A 21540-nucleotide genomic window follows, 5' to 3' on the forward strand; every position below is an offset into this window, starting at 1 on the left:
AGTCACTCACAGAGAAGGTGCAGCGGGGTAAATCTAGCCATGTATCAGTCAGAGGCCAGACTAACCTCCTTGTTCCAATAAGAACAATAACTTAGGTGCACCATTTCTTATTGGAACCCTCCGTGAAGTCCTGCCTGAAATACTCCTTGATGTAAAGCCACCCCCTTTGTTGATTTTAGCTCCCTGTAAGCCAACCCTGTAAGCCGTGTCGTCAGTCGCCCTTCCCTGCGTCAGAGCAACGGCAAACAATCGTGCATCTGAGTTGAGAGTGCTGTCCAGAGCAGTCACAATGGAGCACTCTGGAATAGCTCCCGGAGGCCAATACCGTCGAATTGTGTCCACAGTACCCCAAATTCGACCCAGCAAGGCCGATTTAAGCGCTAATCCACTTGTCAGGGGTGGAGTAAGGAAATTGATTTTAAGAGCCCTTTAAGTCGAAATAAAGGGCTTCATCGTGTGGACAGGTGCAGGTTTACATCGATTTAACGCTGCTAAATTCGACCTAAAGTCCTAGTGTAGACCAGGGCTTAGTAACCTTTTCAATTTCTCTGGCATAGGAAACTGGTTTGGTTCAGGGAGCCCTAACTCTCCTGTTTGGAATCCTAATAATTTTTGTATGTTTTCAGTTACTTTCCTGTTGTATCCAAAATTGTGTCAGGCATGCTACACAGATAGCTGCCCCAAACCAGAGTGCTAATTTGATGATTTTAAATATCACCGATGAACAAAGAGATAAAGAACGATTGATATGTGGAACCCAGTAATTGTTGGTCATTGCGTAGCTTGACCAAAAGGAGGGATTGTGAAAGTAGAATGAATCATATTGAAATTATAATTCATTAAAGAACTGCTGCTTGAAAGGTTTGTTGAAATGTAGTTGTCAAGAAGAGAAACATTAAGGCGTGTGAGACAATGGGTTCTCAAACTAATTAACTTAGAGCTCCTACTGAGCTAGGAGATTGGTAAACGTTTGTATGCAAATAAGATATGTATGTATATTTGTCAGTTTCTGCTTCCTTTTATCTCCTATGTTAAATTGGCTTTGGCTTATCTGTATAAATAAGTTAGCTTGAGCTTTTGAGGGGGCTCACATATATCTGGGTGCATTGGCAAAGCGCTTTGCTAATAAACAGAGTGGTCTGACAAATTCAGTGAGTCTTGAATCTGACTTTGACACAGGTTTAATACTGGTTTCAGAGTAACAGCCGTGTTAGTCTGTATTCGCAAAAAGAAAAGGAGTACTTGTGGCACCTTAGAGACTAACCAATTTATTTGAGCATAAGCTTTTGTGAGCTACAGCTCACTTCATCGGATGCATACTGTGGAAAGTGTAGAAGATCTTATTATATACGCACAAAGCATGAAAAAATACCTCCTCCCACCCCACTCTCCTGCTGGTAATAGCTTATCTAAAGTGACCACTCTCCTTACACTGTGTATGATAATCAAGGTGGGCCATTTTCAGCACAAATCCAGGGTTTAACAAGAATGTCGGGGGGGGGGGGGGAGGAAAAAACAAGGGGAAATAGGGTACCTTGCATAATGACTAAGCCACTCCCAGTTTCTATTCAAGCCTAAGTTAATTGTATCCAATTTGCAAATGAATTCCAATTCAGCAGTTTCTCGCTGGAGTCTGGATTTGAAGTTTTTTTGTTGTAAAATAGCGACTTTCATGATAGAGATCTTGTAGGTGTCTGTCTCTGTCTGAGGGGTTGGAGGAAATGCAGTTGTATCGCAGAGCTTGGCTGTAGACGATGGATCGTGTGGTGTGGTCAGGGTGAAAGCTGGAGGCATGTAGGTAGGAATAGCAGTCAGTAGGTTTCCGGTATAGGGTGGTGTTTATGTGACCATCGTTTATTAGCACTGTAGTGTCCAGGAAGTGGATCTCGTGTGTGGATTGGACCAGGCTGAGGTTGATGGTGGGATGGAAATTGTTGAAATCATGGTGGAATTCCTCAAGGGCTTCTTTTCCAAAGAAAAGAACAAAGAATGTTACGCCATTGTGTATGCTCTGGAGAAGCTGCGCCCATATATTTGGGGACGGCGGTTCCATCTGCAGACTGACCACGTTGCACTGAAGTGGCTTCACGCAGTCAGAGACTAACAAACAAACTTCTTCTGTGGAGTTTAGCTCTTCAAGACTTTAATTTTGAAATACAACGCATTTCAGGAGCCTCTAACAAAGTGGCTGATGCACTCTCCTGGGAAGGTTTCCCAGAATCAGCTGGGTAAAAATGTCCCTGCATTCTAAGTCGTTGTAGTCCTTGAAATGTAAAAAGTACTGTATAGTTCTTCATGTAATTATTATTAAAATTAGAGGTGCATGTATCTTATTAATTCTGTTTCCTAAACCTCCAGGAAGAAATCCCAGCCGGTGTGGATCCGACCTGAACCAGGCTGGCCAGCACCATCTGTGATTTGGGGGGCATGCGATAAATGAACGGGGGGGGGGAGGGAGAGGGTAGCTCCCTTTTATGGACCCAGCCAACCAGTTAGCTGTAAAATCCTTCTTTCTAGCTGTTCTCTACTTGCTTTAGCTGTAAAGGGTTAAAAAGTCCACTAGGTAAAGAAAAGAAAGTGGGCACCTGACCAAAAGAGCCAATGGGAAGGCTAAAACTTTTTAAAATTGGGAAATAAACTTTCCCTTTGTCGGTTGTTCTCTCTGGGCTGCCGGGACATGGAGCAGCCATGCTATAAGCAGGAATGCTGTGTAAGGTTTGAACCAGGTATGAAAAGTTATTTTCCATACCTAGGAGGAGTCATTGGGCTAGGGAATGTTTAGTTAGACACAATCAGGTTTATTTTTTATTTTGGTTTGTGGATCTCCTCTGTGCTAATCCCAGATGCTTTTGTTTGCTTGTAACCTTTAAGCTGAACCCCCAAGAAAGCTATTTTGGGTGCTTGATTTTTTGGAATTGCTCTTTTAAAATCTAGAGGAACTTTATTTAAAAGAATAAAATACTACCTCAAATTTAGAGATTTCTGATTCTGATATGGCATGGTTTGGAAATTACAGTTCTTCTGTTAAGACTACTTTTCATTCCTAGAGTATCAGATTCTGCACAGATGTTCAGAAATTGCATGTATGCTGGAAACAGAGAGGTTCTAGTGATAAAGGTGGGGATATTTCAGATATTTTCTTTCTTTTTGTTTTTTAATAAAATTTACCTTTTTTAAGAACAGGATTGGATTTTTGTTGTCCTAAGATGTTTGTGCATATGCCGTTTGATTAGCTGGGAGCAACAGCTAATTTCCTTTTTCTTCTTTCTCAGCTCTTTCCCTGGGGAGGGGAGGAGGTTTAAAGGACTTGAGGGTACCCCACAGGGAGGAATTCCCAAGTGCTTCTTCCTGGATCCAAGGGTGGTGGTGTGTGTGTTTTTTTTTTTTCTCTTTTTGTTTTTTTGCATTTGGGTGGTGGCAGCGTTTACCAAGCCAAGGTCAGAGAAAAGCTGTAACCCTGGGAGTTTAGTACAAGCCTGGAGTGGCAAGTATTATTTTTTAGAATCCTTGCGGGCCCCTACTTTCTGCACTTGGAGTGTCAGAGTGAGGATTCAGCCTTGACAGTAGCTACTGCTGAATAGGCAGGCAGGCAAACAGGAGGGTTCACAGAATAGGGCAGGGAGCTTTTACCCACAAAAAAAATTATGAGCATTGATTTCAGTTTGATTTTTGTGAATAACGCTTCCAACAGGAAGTGAAGAGAGTCTCCTTGATGTGAAAGCCGTGTCCTTTTCATATTATCCCTGGAGAGCCTCAGTGTCTCTCCATCTGAGTAGCTCTGCTGGATTTTCATGACATGGAAGTCTGCATATATTTCCAGCTGGATCTGTGTGTAATGTGTTTAGTGAAATAGTATTTCAATATATAAACAAGACTCATGCCCCCATTTAAGGATTCAACTGATATCACTTAGTAAATAAGTGTGCATTGCTTCAACTATTTTTCTGTTATTTTAAGTACTACATCTAATTCTACAGCACTGGTTGCTGAATTCAGTAGTGGAGGTGATAACCATTCAGTGACCATTCAGTGCTGATGTTACATGCAAGAGTTTCTCTTTATATTTTCTAGTAGCTTGTCAGGAACTACTGAGCATGTAATAAACTTTCAGGGTGCATATTTACTTTATTCAAAGTAGTAATTCTTTTTACAAATGAAAGCACTATAGTGTTTAAGTGATCTGATTCACTGGATTAATTGCTGAAAAAATTGAGTCTCTTCTGTCAAAAAATGTTAGTTCTTATTTATAGAGCTCTCTTGTGCCATCAGATTAGGCCTATGGCTTCACTGCAGGGCTGTTTCCAAATTAGATCTTAAACATTTTATATCGGGTAGGAACTTGGCAATCTAAATGTTCAGAGAATCTATGCAGAAACATGCTTATATTAGCTCATCTTCTCTTTCCTCCTGTTTATTTTATACGTTGCATCTTGTCATTAACCAAGACTGTAAGTTCTTTGGGGCAGGGACTCTCTCTCTTATTGAATGGTTTATAAAATACCCTGCAGCATGGGTCCATGATTGAGGACTATAGGAACTGCTATAATATAAATGGTAAAAAGAATAGGTGATACTGAAAATATTTTAAAAATCTTCTTCTTCACAATTTACATTGAAATACTGACAAAGCACAAATATGTTGTAATGCAGCTTTTATATTGATTTTCCCAGATTTCAGTGCATGCAGTTGTTTTTGTATAGAGATTGGAGTAGTTGACCAGAATTCAGGACACCTGGTTTCTTTTCCTGCTTCTGGACTCTCTGGGTACCTCAGTTTACCTATCTGTTAATTCCATACAACATCTAACTTACAAGGGTGTAGGGAGGATTCATGTTAAAAGTATCTTGAGATGCTTGGATGACAGATGATGTATAACTGGAAAGTGTTTTCTCCGTTACACCATGGAAAACGAGTACTTGAGTCTACAATAGACTAGGGAATGTCTCAGAAGGAATCCTATGATCTTTCAGCTAACTTAAATTACCCCTCAGTTTTGTAAATCTGTTGTGCCTTCTCTTTTTTTTTTACCAGGAAGTTAAGAAGGACCCTGAACCTAAGGATGATGGTTTGCCAATCAAGAGGGAGAGGCATGGAACTGTAGCAAGCCTTGTGCAGCGCATGAGCACCTACGGTCTTCCAGCAGGAGGATTTCAACCCCATCCTCAATCCAAAAGCTTCAAAAAGAGTATGTAGCTCCCCCTTTCCTTGCATTATATAAGGTACCTAAGATCAATGGCTTATAATACTTGTTTTCTCACCACTTTTACTCAGTGTTGCTTGAAATTTTTTTTTTTAGGGCCTATGGAGACCTGGGTGATGGGTGGGGCACTCCACTGCAGTCACTGTAGGTTTATATCTGAGCAGAACTTGGCCCTCTGACTTCATTGTGGTTCCATGGATGTAGCTGTGCTATATTGAGGACTGTATCGGAACTGCAAACTATCACTTTAAGAGTCGGGTGGTGGGAGGAGGAGGAGGGGAGTGACAGGTTTCATGGTCCTGCTCACCAGCTAGAGGGCTCTGTAGGGAAGGCGTACCCTAGTCAAATTCTGCCTGCAGATATGTGCAAAACGTTTATATTGCATTCTGTAGAAGCCCTGTGCACTCGCATCTGAGAGCAGAGTTTTGCCCACTGTAAAATGCAGAAGTTACAGAATGTTTTGTTCACCATAAAATTCCACCGAAGAAAGGACTTTGCTGTTCTGCCATTTTGCAGTTCTCTGGTGAAGCTCTGAGTGCAGCAACATAATACCTGGAGTGCAGGGTGGTTCACTGGCATTGTCGGGTGGTGGTCATCCTGCATCTTTTAGGCCATTTTGAACACTGAACACTATGATCTCTTATCTGCAGAAGGAGGCAGGAGAAATCAGCCAAATTTGTGATGTCATCTCCTTTGTTAGAGGGTCAGTTCTGTCTGAGCAATCAAAAATTCATTTTCCTATCTCGAGTAAAGGAAACATGTCTGTTCAGTGGAGCTCTTAGCTCGATTTTCTTTTAATATTTTATGTACCTTGTCCTGCGTTGAGTGGTACTAAAAATCATTTTTATGGCATTGTGAGTTTGCATAGTGCTGTACAAACAGTTATGTTCCCAGTTATGTTCCCTTTCCTAAAGAATTTATAATCTAAGATAGAAGAGACAAATGCAAGACATTCGTCAGCAGTTAAGTTAGGGGAGGGTGCAAGTATTAGACGTCAGATATGATTAATATCTGCTTTCCTGGTCCATTGAGCATCTGTTCCAAGAACACTTTGGAAAGTAAGGTTAAAACTGCTTTCAATAGAACCCTAATGCATTTCTAGATCTGTACAACCTTGAGATGCTTCCAGAGGCTTGACTCTCAGCATAATGAAGGGAGAGTGCCTTACAAAGCGTGAGACATTTATGAGAGATAATTTAGATCAGAAGGAAATGTTTATAGCTGTTTCCATAGTAGCCAGCATAGAGCCTGTTGTTCTTGACCAGACTCCAAAATCCTTGCTGGAAGTGCTGTTGTATCCTGGAAATCTTTTTAGAGAAGCTCTGTCTCACATCCTGAAGTCTCTGAGAATTCCAGGCTTCTGCTGATACTTAAGAAATGTTTCTAGGGTCATTTCTTTTGAGAATCCAAGGTTTTCTGACAGGATAGCAGATTGTCACTCTCTGGTTCATTCAGATTTCTTCTGTTTGGTAAAATTGCTAAATCCTGCATCTCCTCAACTGACACCTCTTTGAAGACTCATTGAAGAGTGTTCTCTCTCTCAAGAAGTCTAAAGAGGCCTTTTTCTGATAGTAAAGGAGACCACAGGGTTCTCTGTGGTACAGATGTGACTTCATCTTGTGACTTCATATCCCTTGGGTTGTAGACACTGTCTCCTGTGCTAATTAACTCAAGCCGAGTAGTATTACATGGCAAAACTCCTTTCTCCTTTCACTCTAGCATGCATTCTATCAAATTGCAAGTAATCCCAAAAACTAATTTGTGGGCAGAACACTTAATCTCAGTCCGTTTCCCCCCTGATTTTGGAGAATTTTTCAGATGGTTTAATATGAGGTGTCATTCGAGGTAGTTTTGGAACAAATTGAAAAACTCAACAGTAATAAGTCACCAGGGCCAGTTGGTATTCACCCAAGGGTTCTGAAGGAACTCAAATATGAAATTGCAGAACTACTAACTGTAGTCTGTACCCTATCATTTAAATCAACTTCTGTACCAAATGACTGGAGGATAACTAATGTGACGCCAACTTTTATAAAGGGCTCCAGAGATGATCCCGGCAATTACAGGCCAGTAAGCCTGACTTCAGTACCAGGCAAATTGGTTGAAACTATAGTAAAGAACAAAGTTGTCAGACACATAGATGAACATCATTTGTTGGGACATTACATTGTTTTTGTAAAGAGAAATCATGCCTCACCAATCTACTGGAATTCTTTGAGGGGGTCAACAAGCATGTGGACAAGAGGGAATCTAGTGGGTATAGTGTACTTAGATTTTCAGAGAGCCTTTGACAAGGTCCTTCTCCAAAGGCTCTTACTCAAAGTAAACTGTCATGGGATAAGAGGGAAGGTCCTTTCATGGATTGGTCACTGGTTAAAAGATAGGAAACAAAGGGTAGGAATAAATGGTCAGTTCTCAGAATGGAGAGAGGTAAATAGTTCTGTCCTTCAGGGGTCTATACTGGGACAAGTCCTGTTCAGCATATTCATAAATGATCTGGAAAAAGGGGTAAGCAGTGAGGTAGCAACATTTTCAGATGATTCAAAACTATGCAGTCTGCTTGGGACTTAACTATCTTGAGAAGAGCTACAAAAGCATCTCATAAAACTGGGTGACGGGCCAACAAAATGGCAGATAAAATTCAGTGTTGATAAATGCAAAGTAATGCACATTGAAAAACATAATCCCAACTGTACATATAAAATGATAGGGTCTAAATTAGCAGTTACCACTCAAGAAAGAGATCTTGGAGTCATTGTGGATAGTTCTCTGAAAACATCCACTCAGTGTGCAGCGGCAGTCAAAAAAGTGAACAGAATGTTGGGAATCATTAAGAAGGTGGTAGGCCCACATCTTGACTACTGTATGCAGATGTGGTCGCCCCATCTCAAAAAAGGTATATTGGAAAAGGTTCAGAAAAGGGCAACAAAAATGAGCAGGGGTATGGAACGGCTGCCATATGAGGAAAGATTAGTAAGACTGGAACTTTTCAGCTTGGAAAAGAGACGACTAAGGGGCGATATGATAGAGGTCTATAAAATCATGACTGGGGTGGAGAAAGTAAATAAGGAAGTGTTGTTTACTCCTTCTCATAACACAAGAACTGGTGGTCACCAAATGAAATTAATAGGCAGCAGGTTTAAAACAGGCAAAAGGAAGTATTTTTTTTACACAATGCGCAGTCAACCTGTGGAACTCCTTACTAGAGAATGTTGTGAAGGCCAAGACTACAACAGAGTTCAAAAAAGAACTAGGTAAGTTCATGGAGGATAGGTTCATCAATGTCTTTTAGCCAGGATGGGTAGGAATGGTGTCCCTAACCTCTATTTGCCAGAAGCTGGGAATGGGTGACAGAGTGGATCACTTGATTACCTTTTCTTTCATTCTCTCTGGGGCACCTGGCATTGGCCACTGTCAGAAGGCAGAATACTGGGCTAGGTGGATCTTTGGTCTGACCCAGTATGGCCATTTTTATGTTCTTATATTTTGTAGTTTTCAAGGCCTCTAGTAGCTTCCACAGATGCTGGGCCTGAAAGAGACAAAAATGTTAGGTTTCTTTTCCACGTTGACTCTTTGACCTCTGTAAGAATTCATCTTCACTTTCTCATCAACTTATCCCATTGCAGGTTTTTGTTTGTGTCTTCTGGGCACAAATGCTGGAGGTTCAGTGCCCTCCTTTTTTGCCTTAACACAACTCTCAAAGGTATTGGCAGCTGAACTTGAAAAGGAAGGTGTCAAGGCTCATTCCCCACTCTGGCAGTATGAGTCCAGAAGGTGGGGGCCCGCAAGGATTCTAAAAATAAATACTTGCCACTCCAGGCTTGTATTAAATTCCCAAGGTTACAGCTTTTCTCTGACCTTGGCTTGGTAAACACTGCCACCACCCAAGTGAAAAACTGCCTCTTGCAAATCCTGGAAAAAGTCACTTGGGAAGATTTCCCTGGGGCCCCTCAGCTTTTCCACCCCTCCCTTGTGGAAGCAGAGAAAGAAAACAAACAAACCCAGCTGTTGCCACCAGCTAATTGAAAAACACAGGCACAGACCTTTTAAAATACAAAACTAATCAGGTTCTTAAACGTAAATTTTATTTAAAAAAAAAAAAGAAGAAAGGAAACACATCTGGAAAATCAGGCTATTGCTAGATTTTTATAGAGTAACTGAAAAGGGGTTAAACACCAGGAATGGCTCCCAGGGGTCCAGCTTTACATTACAAAAGAAAACAAACAAAAATACCTGAGCTTAGCACAGAGGAAATCCACAAGCCGAAATAAAGAAACAAACCTGATCGCATCTATCTAAACATTCCCTGTCCCAATGAATCCTTCTAGGTATGGGAGATGATTTTTCATACCTGGTCCAAACTTTATACTACATTCCTGCTGCCCCTGTCTCTTCAGCCAAGAGAGAAGAACAGAGGGACAAAGGGAAAGCTTTTTTCCCATTTTAAAAAGTTCTAGCCTTCCATTGGCTCTTTTGGTCAGGTGCCCACTCCCTTTACTTTACCTGGGGGACTTTTTTAAGCCTTTACAGGTAAAGCAAGCAGAGAACAGACATCAAGAGGGACTTTATAGCTAACTGGACAGCTGGGTGTCCATAAAAGGGAGCTTTCCCACTCCCCTTCATTTATCACGGAGGGGCATTCTCATTACCCATAGAGGAAGCAGTGGTTCATTCGGGCAAGGCTGTTTTGCTATAATCTGGGCCTTGAGCAGAGGTGAAGATTTATTGGATGCTCATGGCTGCATTGCAAGATTAAGAGCTTATTAATTGCTGTCTCAGAACATGTCTGGTAGGACTACTGATCCAGTGGTTGGGGGAAGGCAGTAGATGTGATATGCCTTGATGTTAGTAAGGCTTTTTGGCACAGTTCCGCATGACATTCTCAGAAGTAAACTAGGGAAATGTCTAGATGAAATTACTGTAGGGTGGATACACAAATGTAAAGACCATACTCAGAGTAGTTGTCAATGGGTTGCTGTCAAATTGGGAGGGCATATCTAGTGGGCTCCCACAGGGGTCATTCCTGGGTCCAGTACTCTTCAATATATATTCATTAATGAGTTGGATAGTGGAGTGGAGAGTGTGCTTATAAAATTTTCAGATGACACCAAACTTGGAGGGGTTGCAAGCACCTGGGAGAACAGATTTAAAATTCAGAATGACCTGGACAAATTGGAGAATTGGTCTGTGTTCAACATGATGAAATTCAATAAAGACTAGTGCAGAATACTTCACTTAAGATGGAAATAACTAACTAGGTGGCAGTACTGCTGTAAAGGATCTGGGGGTTATAGTGGACCATAAACTGAATATGAGTTGTCAGTGTCATGCAGCTGCAAAAAAAGCTAATATGATTCTGGGATGTGCGACGGGGTGCTCCACTCCACTAGGATGGCACCTCCTCCTGGTCACTCTCAGGAATAGCTCGTCAGGTCAACACCCCTTCCTGTGGTTGCATGCAGTCTCTCCGCTTCTCTCTCTGGGTCTGCAGCCCTTCTCTCGCTTCACAAACTTCTGCTGCTTCTTCGTGAATCATCCCTCTATGCGTTTTCCCCTTCTGGGGTATTGAAGAATTCAGTCAGTCATCCTAAGCAGTCTTCCCATTCACTGACGCATAGTGCCTTCCTTCTACTCTGGGATCCTCTAGCAAGTAGTCAAGGGCCTGTTCCCTCTTAGGTAAAGGCAGTAAGACCTGAGTCCTATGCTACCTTCCTGGCTTCCCCCCTCTCTGGGTTTCTGGCCCAAACACGCCTCCCTTCTCCTAGGAAGTGACTGCAGAGTTTCCCAGCAGCCCCCTTTCAGCTTCCAGTTTTCTGTCGTTGTAAAGCCCAGCTCAGATCAGTCCTCGCCAGCTGGGCTCCCTCACTCAGTCTGGGGATTCGGCTGACCAAGTTTTTTATATTACACTGACTGACCAAGAGAATATGAATTCATAAAATGTTAATATACTGTTGGCCTGTGAACTGGCAATGCCTCCTTAGAAGTGGGTCAGCACATATGTGTAGAAATTGCACTGAAAAGCTTGTTTACTTGTCTTCTCCATGACATATTTGGTGCAACTTCTATTCAATAAAACAGAGGACCAGCCTGTGATGTAATCATTCTAGGTTTCCACAGATTATCTGGGAAGTCTCTTACTAAGACTGTGAAATAACAAAATTGGCAATCCATGTATTTCCATTTCTTGCTCCTTCCACTGTTAAAGAAATCCAGAGAACACCCAATTTGTTGTCTGCTAAGTTTAAACAGCTGTAGAGATGCTATAGCATTCTTCTTGGATCCCATGATCTCTGTGAACTGATGAATCTAAAATTTATGGTTTCTGCAGGGTTTGTCCTTGAACCAACAATCATCTGTATTGTGAGATTGTGCCTCTAGCAAAAGCACAGGTTTATTTTAGTGTTGTCTGTATTGTGCTTTCTGCCTAGCCCTCGGTTTATTTATTGCATAGGTTACATGATACTCTTTCCGCTCCCTGACATCTTTAGTAGCTGTCTCAAATGATACTACAATTTCTTGTGCATATTTTAGGGTCAAATTAGCTTCAGTCAGTAGATGGTTTTTGTATTGCTTCATTTTGTGTACCACATGCTAACCAGTCCCTTAATGCATCACTTAAACTATCAATGCTCTGTTAATTTCCTTAATCCAGCCAGATATTCAGAAATTTTCATTTTCTTTTTTGGTTCCATATACAAAAATGAACATAATCTCAAGTTATTAGTGGCTTTAGGGGTGGGTGATTTTGTAGAATTTCCACACTCGGTGTTTTCTCTGGATTCAATAGGAGCTTTTAACTATGCAGCAGGTTATAAATTGAAGTCTTTGATACACTCTGTGAAATGGACACTCTCTTCTCATCCGTTTTTACTGTTAACTGTAATATACAATTCCAATCTCTATGTAGGTGGGCCAGTCCTTTACTGAGCTATCAAACAAGTCCATTTTCCCCAAATAGCTAGGAAGTTTTAACCTTTTTTTCCCTCAAAATCAGCAGTCTACTCAGTTGAAGTGGCACCAGGCTGAAGTTTCCTTTCTGTTTCCCTAGCCCTCTGCAGTCACTCTGTTTCATTTGTATTGCTGCATCAGGATTCCATCTTCAATGCCAATTGTTGTTTGGGAAAGTAACTTGATGTCACAAAACTTTGCGAACGTCAGGCAGGTTCTTCAGCATGAGAGGCCAGAACAGCACTAAATAACTGCTAAGAGTTAAAAACTCAAAACTTTCTTTTATCACAGTGATTTCCAGCACAGACAATTTTGCTTGTTCCATTAAAGAACTGTACGTTACTGCAACAGGGAGGCCTGGGACTAGCTAGCCTTGTTCAGTCAGCCCTGCCTGTGCCATAATTAGCTGCCCTGTCCCCCCTGGAAGAGCTGGACTAATTGGGGTCAGATGATAGCCTGATAAACACCTGGGCCTAATAAGGTCTGAGAAAACCCAGTTTGGGAGGAAGAACTACAGAGAGCTAACTGGGCTTCTGTGGACAGCCCTAAAGCAGGGTTTAGGGGACTCCAGGGAAGCAGCTTGGGAGTCTTTGCTATATTCCAAAGTGCGGAGACTCACAGAAGGCAGGCTGAAGAGGAGCCCAAGTGGGGCAAAAGTAACTTTTGGGTTTTTTGGTCTTTTGTTACTCCAAAAGGAGATTGAACTCTGAGAGTGACCCAGCCAGAGGGTTGAGTCACCTGAATCCCTGGGAGAAACAGAAAACCTGGGGGACAGGAAATTGAGGCAGGGAGCACCTGCAGAAGTATGCTTGGCCAGCAAGTGAGAGGCAGGGCAGGCATGACCTGTGACAGTTACTCTCTATATAATTTGACTTTTCCTTATTTTGTCAGCCACCTATGTTGCTATATCCTCTCCTAAAAACTGCTAATACAGAGCTGCTTCTTTGGCAGTTAACTTCCTCCAAGGTGACTGAAGAATACTGTTGTGCACATTCTTCTCCAATGTTACTGAGTGTGGCCATTCTTTAGGACTGTTTCTAATAGCATTGGGACAATATCTCTTATCTATATTTGTAGTCACTAGCGCCTTTATTTAACATTTAAAAAGTCTTTACTTTTTTTGCTTTTAATATCTATTTTAATGTGAAACTGAAGTTATTTTACTATGTATTCTTTGGGGGAGGACTTCTGTGGCTTTTGCAAGAAAGTGCATTCGCTACATATGCGGTGTCTTACCTGGCAAAGTTTCTGAGGTGGGAACATTAATTGAATAACTCTCTGAATGAGCAGAAAAAGAAACAAGAAAGCTAAAACAAAAGTTAAGCTATATGCAGATTTGTGTTGAATGCTCCCATTTCCAGGCTCAGTGTGGCATTTAGCACAGAAATATTTTTCAGCAGCCAGAAACATGGATCCAGCTGTGGCACCTAATGTCTTAAGGCTTTACTGTTTTTATTGCCAGGCTCTTGCCACTAAGAAAGTGCGTGAAGGACTGTGCTGGTTCTTTGTGAAGTTGTTAAAGGAGTGAACGTCATTTAAAAGAGCTCCAGTGTATTTTGACTTTGTATTGCTCTATGATGACGTGGGTTCTCTTCATCAGTACTTCCCTTTCCCCACGGAAGTGAGGTGGCTCTCACAAGGTAATACGTGAAAGACTTCAGATTAAGAGTGGAAATGTATGTTTCCCTGAATGATCAGCAATCTCCTTTTGTTCATGCTTTCTATATTAATCTTAAGTGCCATGTTTACCTTTGACTGCCTTGAGCATCTGAATGAGCTTCTCTCCAGGAGCAGAATATGAATGTTCTGTGTAAGCTTGACAAAGAAGCATTCTTAAGGAAGCTTGGAAACTGGTCTCTTTGAGCACAAGGCAGAAACGTGGTGTAATTTCCTCTTGATTTAGACGTCCTCAAGAAAATTGGTCACGAACTTGAGTCAGCATCTGAGGGAACTTCAGACCCACTTTTGGGACTGCTTCCCTCATGACCTTTTAGAGAAGAAAGATCACTAACTTAGTCCAAAATGTGGCTGACTCAGCAGCATTAGTAAGCCATTGCAGGGCAGATAAAGAGCTCTTTCCTGTGACGAGATCCTGCTTGGGGCCATATTATTAAAAGATGCTCTACTGTATTGAGTTAAAATATTTTTGAAATTGAGCGAAGTATCATCAAAATTAGTATCTTCCATCCCTGGAAGACTTAATACATGTGAATATTGGGTGTGGCTATAAATTGCTAGAATAAAATCTGTCCATGCCCCTGCAGGGGCTGGATCAGAGGCTGGAGCCAGGTCGGGCCTGTGGCCGGGGTTGCAGGCCTTGCTGCGGTTGGGCTGGAGCAGAGCACAGCTGGGTGGTGATCCCTCCCAACCTCTCATGGGGGCTAACCTGGGCCCCACTCCGCCACCTTCAACGTTCCTTCATGCCCCCTTGAGGGGGCATTCTCCACAGTTTTGGGACCACTGTTCTAGGTGAACCATAATTATGAAATTACATGAAGTACTAGTACATCACCAGAACACCACAAGCTGCTTATGTTCCAATTAGCCTCTCCAACCTGTCCCTTTAAGTGGAGTGGTGGAACCATGTTGCATTTGACCACATATTCAGCCAGTTTTTGAATTCTTGCTGGCCTCTGTTCCTGACCCAAGGAGCCCACAAAGCATGCATAGGCACATCCCTTCCTCCCACAATGTGAGGAAGGGCAACTGGAGCTGCCTGGAAGATAGCAGAGGGGCAGGAGAGGCCAGTGAGGCCCTTTACACTTTCAATATTCAGTAACACAAGAACACTTCTTGATTGGAATGTATGTGGTGGCTTTTTTTGTTTTTTTTTGTAAAACACCCCCTTGCAGTGAACCAAAACCTATTTCTGGCCAGGTGGGTATATTGTCTTGGCAGCAATGGCACAGAATCAGTATGGAAATGGGGCAGATTAGGGAAAATATTTTTAGAAAGTAACCCACAGTATACGGAACTTGAACATATTGCTTGCTGTTTTTCTTATCTATCTTCTGGCTCTTTTAGATTATAAACATGTTTTCCTCTGTATTTGTATGTCCCCTAAGGTGATACATTCTTAATTCTAATTGTGAGTTTGGGGCAGTTCTGTAATCTCAGTGGCAGCTTTTAGATCTTTTCAACTGGTAAAGTGAACTTTAAGGCTTTATTGAAGGCACATAGCTTTTCTCCTCCTGAGATGTAGAACTTGGGGGTAGCCAGTGTAGCAGCTGTGTACTTAAGTAACCAAAAAGCAATGTATATCATGTAAGTAAAGATTGTTGCCCCATGCTTTTTTTATATGTTGTCTTAAATTTTGGCGTCTGTGTTGGGAACTGTCTCTATGTGTTGACAGCACCCAGCAGTAGTTGGGCAGTACTGGAATACAAATAATAATAAAATCATAGAAATGTAGGGCTGGAAGGGACCTCGAGAGGCCTCGAAGGGACCTCATAGTCCATTCCACTCTACTGAGGCAGGACCAAGTATACATAGACAATCCTCGACAGGTGTTTGTCTAACCTGTCCTTAAAAACCTTCTATGATAGGGTTTCCACAATCTTCCTTGGTAACCTATATCAGAATTTAACCACCCTTGTAGTGGGAAAGTTTTCCCCAATATCTAACCTAAATCTCCTTTGCTGCGGATTAATCTTATTATTTGTCCTATCTCAGTGGATATGGAGAAGCACTGATCACCATATAATAGCACTTAAGATCTATGAAGATGCTTATCAGGTCCCTCTTTCAGTCATCTTTTTCTCAAGACTAATCATGCCCAGTTTTTTAACCTTTCCTCAAAGGTCAGATTTTCTAAACCTGTTGTTTTTGTTGCTCTTCCCTGGACACACACAGCAATTTGTCCACATCTTTTTTTTTTTTAAAGTGTGGTGCCCAAACCTGGACACGGCACTCCAGCTGAAGCACCAGCAGTGCTGAATAAAGCGGGACAGTTACCTCCTGTATCCTACATACAACACTCCTGTTAATACACCCAGAATAAAAATGTTCATTCAAGATGGAAGTTGCCTTGGAAAGTTTACTATCTGCTTATTAGCTGGAAAACTTCTTCTAGAAGTTCTACTTCTAGTGGGATAAGAAGAAACCATCAAGGCTGCTACAGTAGTGTCATTTCAATATTAATCTGGAAAACTCTAACCTTGTGACGTGTACAGATTTGGCTTGTGGTGCTACTGCAAGCTGCTTGAGCTCTCTCTTACCAGGATGCCATCAGTCCTTTAATATTTGCATAGCCGTGTATCTTTTGTCTGTGAAATATCCTGTAGTGGGTTGCCTTTTCTTCCTAGATTCTTTTTGTGCCACTTAATACTGATTGATTAAATGATAGGCTTCATATCCTGATTTACATGCTGGAACTGGGAAAAGTTTTGTACTCCTCAGATTCCAATGAAACCCATGCCCCCCTTTTTTTTTTTATTATGTTCAGGTTCTGAATGCTCAGGCAAAACAAATATTATTACCCCCAAATTAATACCTAACAAGGTATTTTTATTTCATGCAAAGGATGTCAGCATTTCCTTGCTGTGCAGATCATCTGACATTTTTGTAGGGATGGGTGTTTGCGAGAAAGTGTAGTCATAAAACTTGAGATTCATAAATGTACACCAGAATTACTCCCTATGCCTAGATCAGTGCAGTAGGTAGCTGACAGCTGTTTTGATTGTTGCAGTCTTCTCACAGGAAGTAGCTTGAAAATAATTGAACTGCTTAATCTATGACTCAGTTATGTATTAATATGCTGGTAATAGGTAGTACACTGTTCACTCCTTTGTAATTGGCAGAGTGTAAAGCTCAAAAATGGAAGCAGTCAGTATTTGTAAAGGTCTACCTAGCTCAGGGCAAGCTGGATTTATACTGATGTAAATGGACAATTGGAAAACTAGAAACTAAGGAAGTATAGTTAGCTCCTTGGGATGATTTACAGGTGTTCAGATATGATCCTTGAAAGATTTGAATATGGAAAAGTACACAATTTATTTTTAGGCAGTTTCATTTTAATTATGTTTTTATAATGTCCCTTCCACCAGAGTTAAAGAAGCGGCAGTGTAAAGTGCTGTTTGAGTATATTCCACAGAACGAGGATGAACTGGAGCTCAAGGTGGGGGATGTTATTGACATTAATGAAGAGGTAAGTTATGTTTATAGAACTAATCCACTCGCATTTGGCCCAAATGAAACCTTTATTTGGCTGAAACATTGCAAAAATGGTGAGGGAGGCATGATTTTCTGTCTCTAAAATTTTTAGTTTAGAGGTTTTCTGTTTTAGGAATAGCAAAATGTTGAATTAACAAAGACCTAGTGTTTAGCAAATACTAGTCTATAAGTTATTCAAGGAATAACATGTACATTAGTAAATCATGTTCCATTACACCTTAATTTCCTAAAAATACTTTCTAGTTCTTTATGGTTTGTACGTGTGATCTTTGCCTAGAGGTTGTGTTGCTATACGGACTCAGGTTATTTCTGGCAGATCATCTGTAAGTTCACACACAGGAGCCAGGCTTAGATGAGAGTTGCATTATTAGACTAGACTTTTAGGGGTTGTCTTTTCTTGCAAAGTATTGTCTTTTATTCTTGAACCTTTGAACAAATCAAAGTAGCAACAAATGTGTAGTAGATCAAACTTGGCAGCCATTTGCTGAGGAGTGCAGATCATCATGAACACACCACTCCATTGCATTCTCTTTGCATTAGCATACTGAATACAGAGTGCAGTTAAAGAGCTCTGTCTTGATATTGAAAACCTTTCATGACATTGTCCCTACCTACCTGGAAGCTCAACCATATCCTCCCATGATCGCTGCTTTACTAGAACAGTCAAACTTTCAACCAGTAGTGGGGTGGCTTGTGAGTGTGGGAAGAAGGAACTTTCACAGGAACTATAGTATAGAACCTAGGGAAAAGGTAAGCATGACCCCAGAAGCAGCCATTTTCGGACCTAGGTGCAAAATTTATTCTTCAGCTCAACTTTCTCAAATCTGCATGTTTTTCTAGCTATTTCTCCTAAAGTCTATGAAGGAAGGAAGGGAGATTTACTGTTCCTTCTATTTTTAAGCATTTGGGAGGCTCTCGGATACTGTATTATATGGGGGGACAATATAATTAGCTACATGGAAACCAGCAGTGTTTTATTGTTTGTTCGTTTTTTGTTTTTTTTAAATATGCGGTTTGACCTGGCTCCAGCTCTTCAGATAAGTTTGACCTATTAAGGGGCGCTGATATCCTCCCCAGAATAATACATGTTGCAAAAAGGGCCTTGTATATCCAGAGAACAGAGCAATCCTCATGATTTCAGATGTTTAGGGTTAAGCCTCATTGACTTGTAGAATTTTTTGCTAATTTTTAATAAACAGAGCAAATGCTTTTGCAGATTATGGCTTAAAGATGACTTCTAAAATCACAATACATAAGTAGTTTTTTTACTCCTCCAGGCAAATCTCATATTTTTAATGTGTAGTTAATGCTTAGGTATAACAGTGATAAGTTCTTTATCAACACAGATAGAGAATATTGCTCATTCAACAGGCAGTTTTCATTGACATTAATAATAAAATGTTTACGAAATTGCTGTTCCCAAACCTTTGATCCCAAGATCTGAATTCTTTGTATCACATGATGCAATGAATTGTACCAAGCAGCCTTACAGAAGGTAAAAGATCCAAGGCAATATTTAAACAAGCTACCTGATGCTATTTTTCATTCCTGGCATCCTTCAGCTGTGTTTGTTCAAAGGTAGTAGTGTATATGTTTGATATAGATCCAGGCATTGTCACTGGCCTTCTCCATCAGGTTTCCAAGTGACTTAATGACCCTGGTTTACTGGGAGGAGTGATCCTGTAAATGTGGTGGCTGTTGCAAGGACTAATGTTAATAACATTTTTGATTTTTTTTCTGCATCTTCTCAAGAGTTCAATACAGGGAGTCCTCGGACTTATGACACAATTCATTCCTCAGAATTGCGTTGTAAGTCAAAACTGCTTTTCCCGTAGGTATCAGTGGTATGAAGGGGGGATTGGTTCCTGAACCAAGGCTTCATACATGATTTTTCACCACAGTAACCCAGATTTTTGTACTAAATGAATTATAGATGACTAATGTTGCAACATCAATGTATTTACTGAACACTGTATTTTGTAAACAGCATTCAAATAATCACACAAACTCACATATGCTGCCCAGAGTGCAGGCAAAACACAGGCTCAGAAAGCCAGGAAGAATGGCATACATGCTGAGTCTAAGCAATCACTGTTCATGCTTTTTAATTGGCTGAGCCTGGGGCTGGGAGCCAATCAAAAATAAGTGGCAACCGGACCTGGCAACAAGCTATCTTGCTGCCTCAAAGCCAATCAGAAGCGACCCCTTCCAGCTCCATATCACTGTAATACAATCAGGAAGTGATTTCAAGCAATTTTATGGAAATCAAGCATCATAAGGGTGAAACAAGTGTTGTAGGGGCGAAATGGGCAGTCAATTGAAAAGCGTCCGACGTAAGTTGGGCTTCATAAGTCCAAGGACTCCCTGTATCTAGAAAAATGGCATAGTAGCTGGTGGAATGCAGATTATCAATCATACAGCAGGACACTTCCATACAGCTGCTGTCATGGTGATAATTCTAGCGTGATTTAGGATAAAGCTGACAAAGGGGGCAATTTTTGCTGTTTAGACGCAAAACCAGGAATGTGAACAGTTCCAGGAAACCATTACAAAACATAAAACATACCCAATGTGGCTTACCTTACAGGTTGCTGATTTCAATGAGGGACCAAAGTGCTCCTTGATAAATCTTGAGACAGAAGATATATAAATGACAATAATGTAATTCCCTTCTCTCTCAGGCTAGAGAGAATTCTGTTAACGTGCTTGTCTGTATTAGAAAAATAATCAGCTATGCCAGATTGAATCCCTCGAGATCTCTCTTCCGAGTGACTGTCGGAAGAGGTTCAGTAATTAGTTCAGTTTAAAAAGCATTTGTTTAAATATTTAAAATGCTTAGCCTAACCTGAGTAACTGTATAATCTTTCTGTTGTAAGCCCTTTGTTTCCTCAGTCTTTTCTTTCTTTCTGTTTGTTACCCCTGCTTATCATCATTATTATTATTTGATTTGTGTCAACATAGTGCTTTGAAGCCCCAGTCTTGTACCGTGACCCCGCTGTACTTGGTGCTATACAAACACAGAAACAAAAGACAGTCCGTGCCCCAAGCTGCTTAGAATCTGAGCAAAACTAGATGGTAAATTAATTGATTGGGACCTTCTTTGTAGTAATATTTATGACTTCTGCTACTACATTTACTGCTGCTACATAATATATACTCTACAGCTGCAGCAGCTACAGATCTCAAGAAGGGTTGAGGCCATATTGGGCTAGGAAGTGTACATACACGGATTAAAACAGTCCCTGCCTTGAAGAGCTTAGTCTAAGAGAAGACCGATATAGACCAACATAAAAAGCAACTTGCCAAAAACACAGTACAATTTTTCCTCAATTTTGCCATATAATAAACCCACTTTCCCTACCAATTTCCCTTTTTCCAGCTGTCAGTCAAGGTTTTAATGTGTCCTTTTAAGCCCCTAGCACAGATTTGAGAACTGTAAAACAATAAATACTAATGTCCTGTCATTCAGACTCATTCATCTATCGATCTTTCATTTACAGCCGATATTTTTAAATGTGTGGCCAGTGGTTCATTTGATTTAAATTATGTAACATCAGTGTTTTGAACAATATTCAAGCTTACAATTGGTAAGTGTTAGCAGCAGAACTGGATTTCTTTTTGACTGAAGGTTGGGAGTGAGCGAGCTTGCTTGGATCAGTTTCTCCTCTGTTTAGGCATCTGAAAATCACAATTTTTATCCCATTTTTTGTTGCAGTGGTTATGTTTGTGAATGTTTCTATGCAACTTCTTTAGTGACCACTATGTACAGATGGCGTTTAGTGAACGTAGTAGTAGTGCAACTCCCTCTTGTGGTCAATACTGAACCTGTTACATGCAAATGTAATGCAGTAGAATTCCAAATATCCAAATCGCTTGTGTGATTAAAAAAAAAAAGGCTTGGATAATTGGGAGTCAGTTAACATGAATTCTGTAGATTCGGGAGATATGCTGACAAGTTAGATGTTTGGACACTGAAGGTTTGGCTTCTGAGGGCTATAGTTCTTGTAAGATCTACCTGATTTAACCACACATCTGGTTGTTGGGTTGTAATTCTGTACCTGGCAGAGGCAGGAATTTAACCAGGAAAGAAAAGTATTCTGTTCATGTTGTTATACCACCCCATTGCTAAACTAGCTGATCATTTAAGAAAGGAAGAAGTGAGCTTAGCAGGAAATGAAGAGTGGAATTCACATTTCTGTACCCCCAGAAGTTTTGGGGA

General features: G+C 40.9%; 1 protein-coding gene across 4 annotated transcripts in view; it reads left to right on the forward strand.

Moving 5' to 3' along the window:
- The window catches only part of CD2AP (CD2 associated protein), a 158566-nt gene that overhangs the window by 69613 nt on the left and 67413 nt on the right, over positions 1–21540 (forward strand). For all 4 annotated transcript variants that reach the window (XM_073335813.2, XM_073335810.1, XM_073335811.1 and 1 more), the window contains 2 exons: positions 5033–5186; positions 17195–17295. In XM_073335813.2, the coding sequence (XP_073191914.1) occupies positions 5033–5186; positions 17195–17295 (255 nt within the window). The remainder of the gene's footprint in view (positions 1–5032; positions 5187–17194; positions 17296–21540) is intronic.

This window comes from Lepidochelys kempii, chromosome 3 (genome assembly GCF_965140285.1).
Source record: "Lepidochelys kempii isolate rLepKem1 chromosome 3, rLepKem1.hap1, whole genome shotgun sequence".
Taxonomy (NCBI): domain Eukaryota; kingdom Metazoa; phylum Chordata; order Testudines; family Cheloniidae; genus Lepidochelys; species Lepidochelys kempii.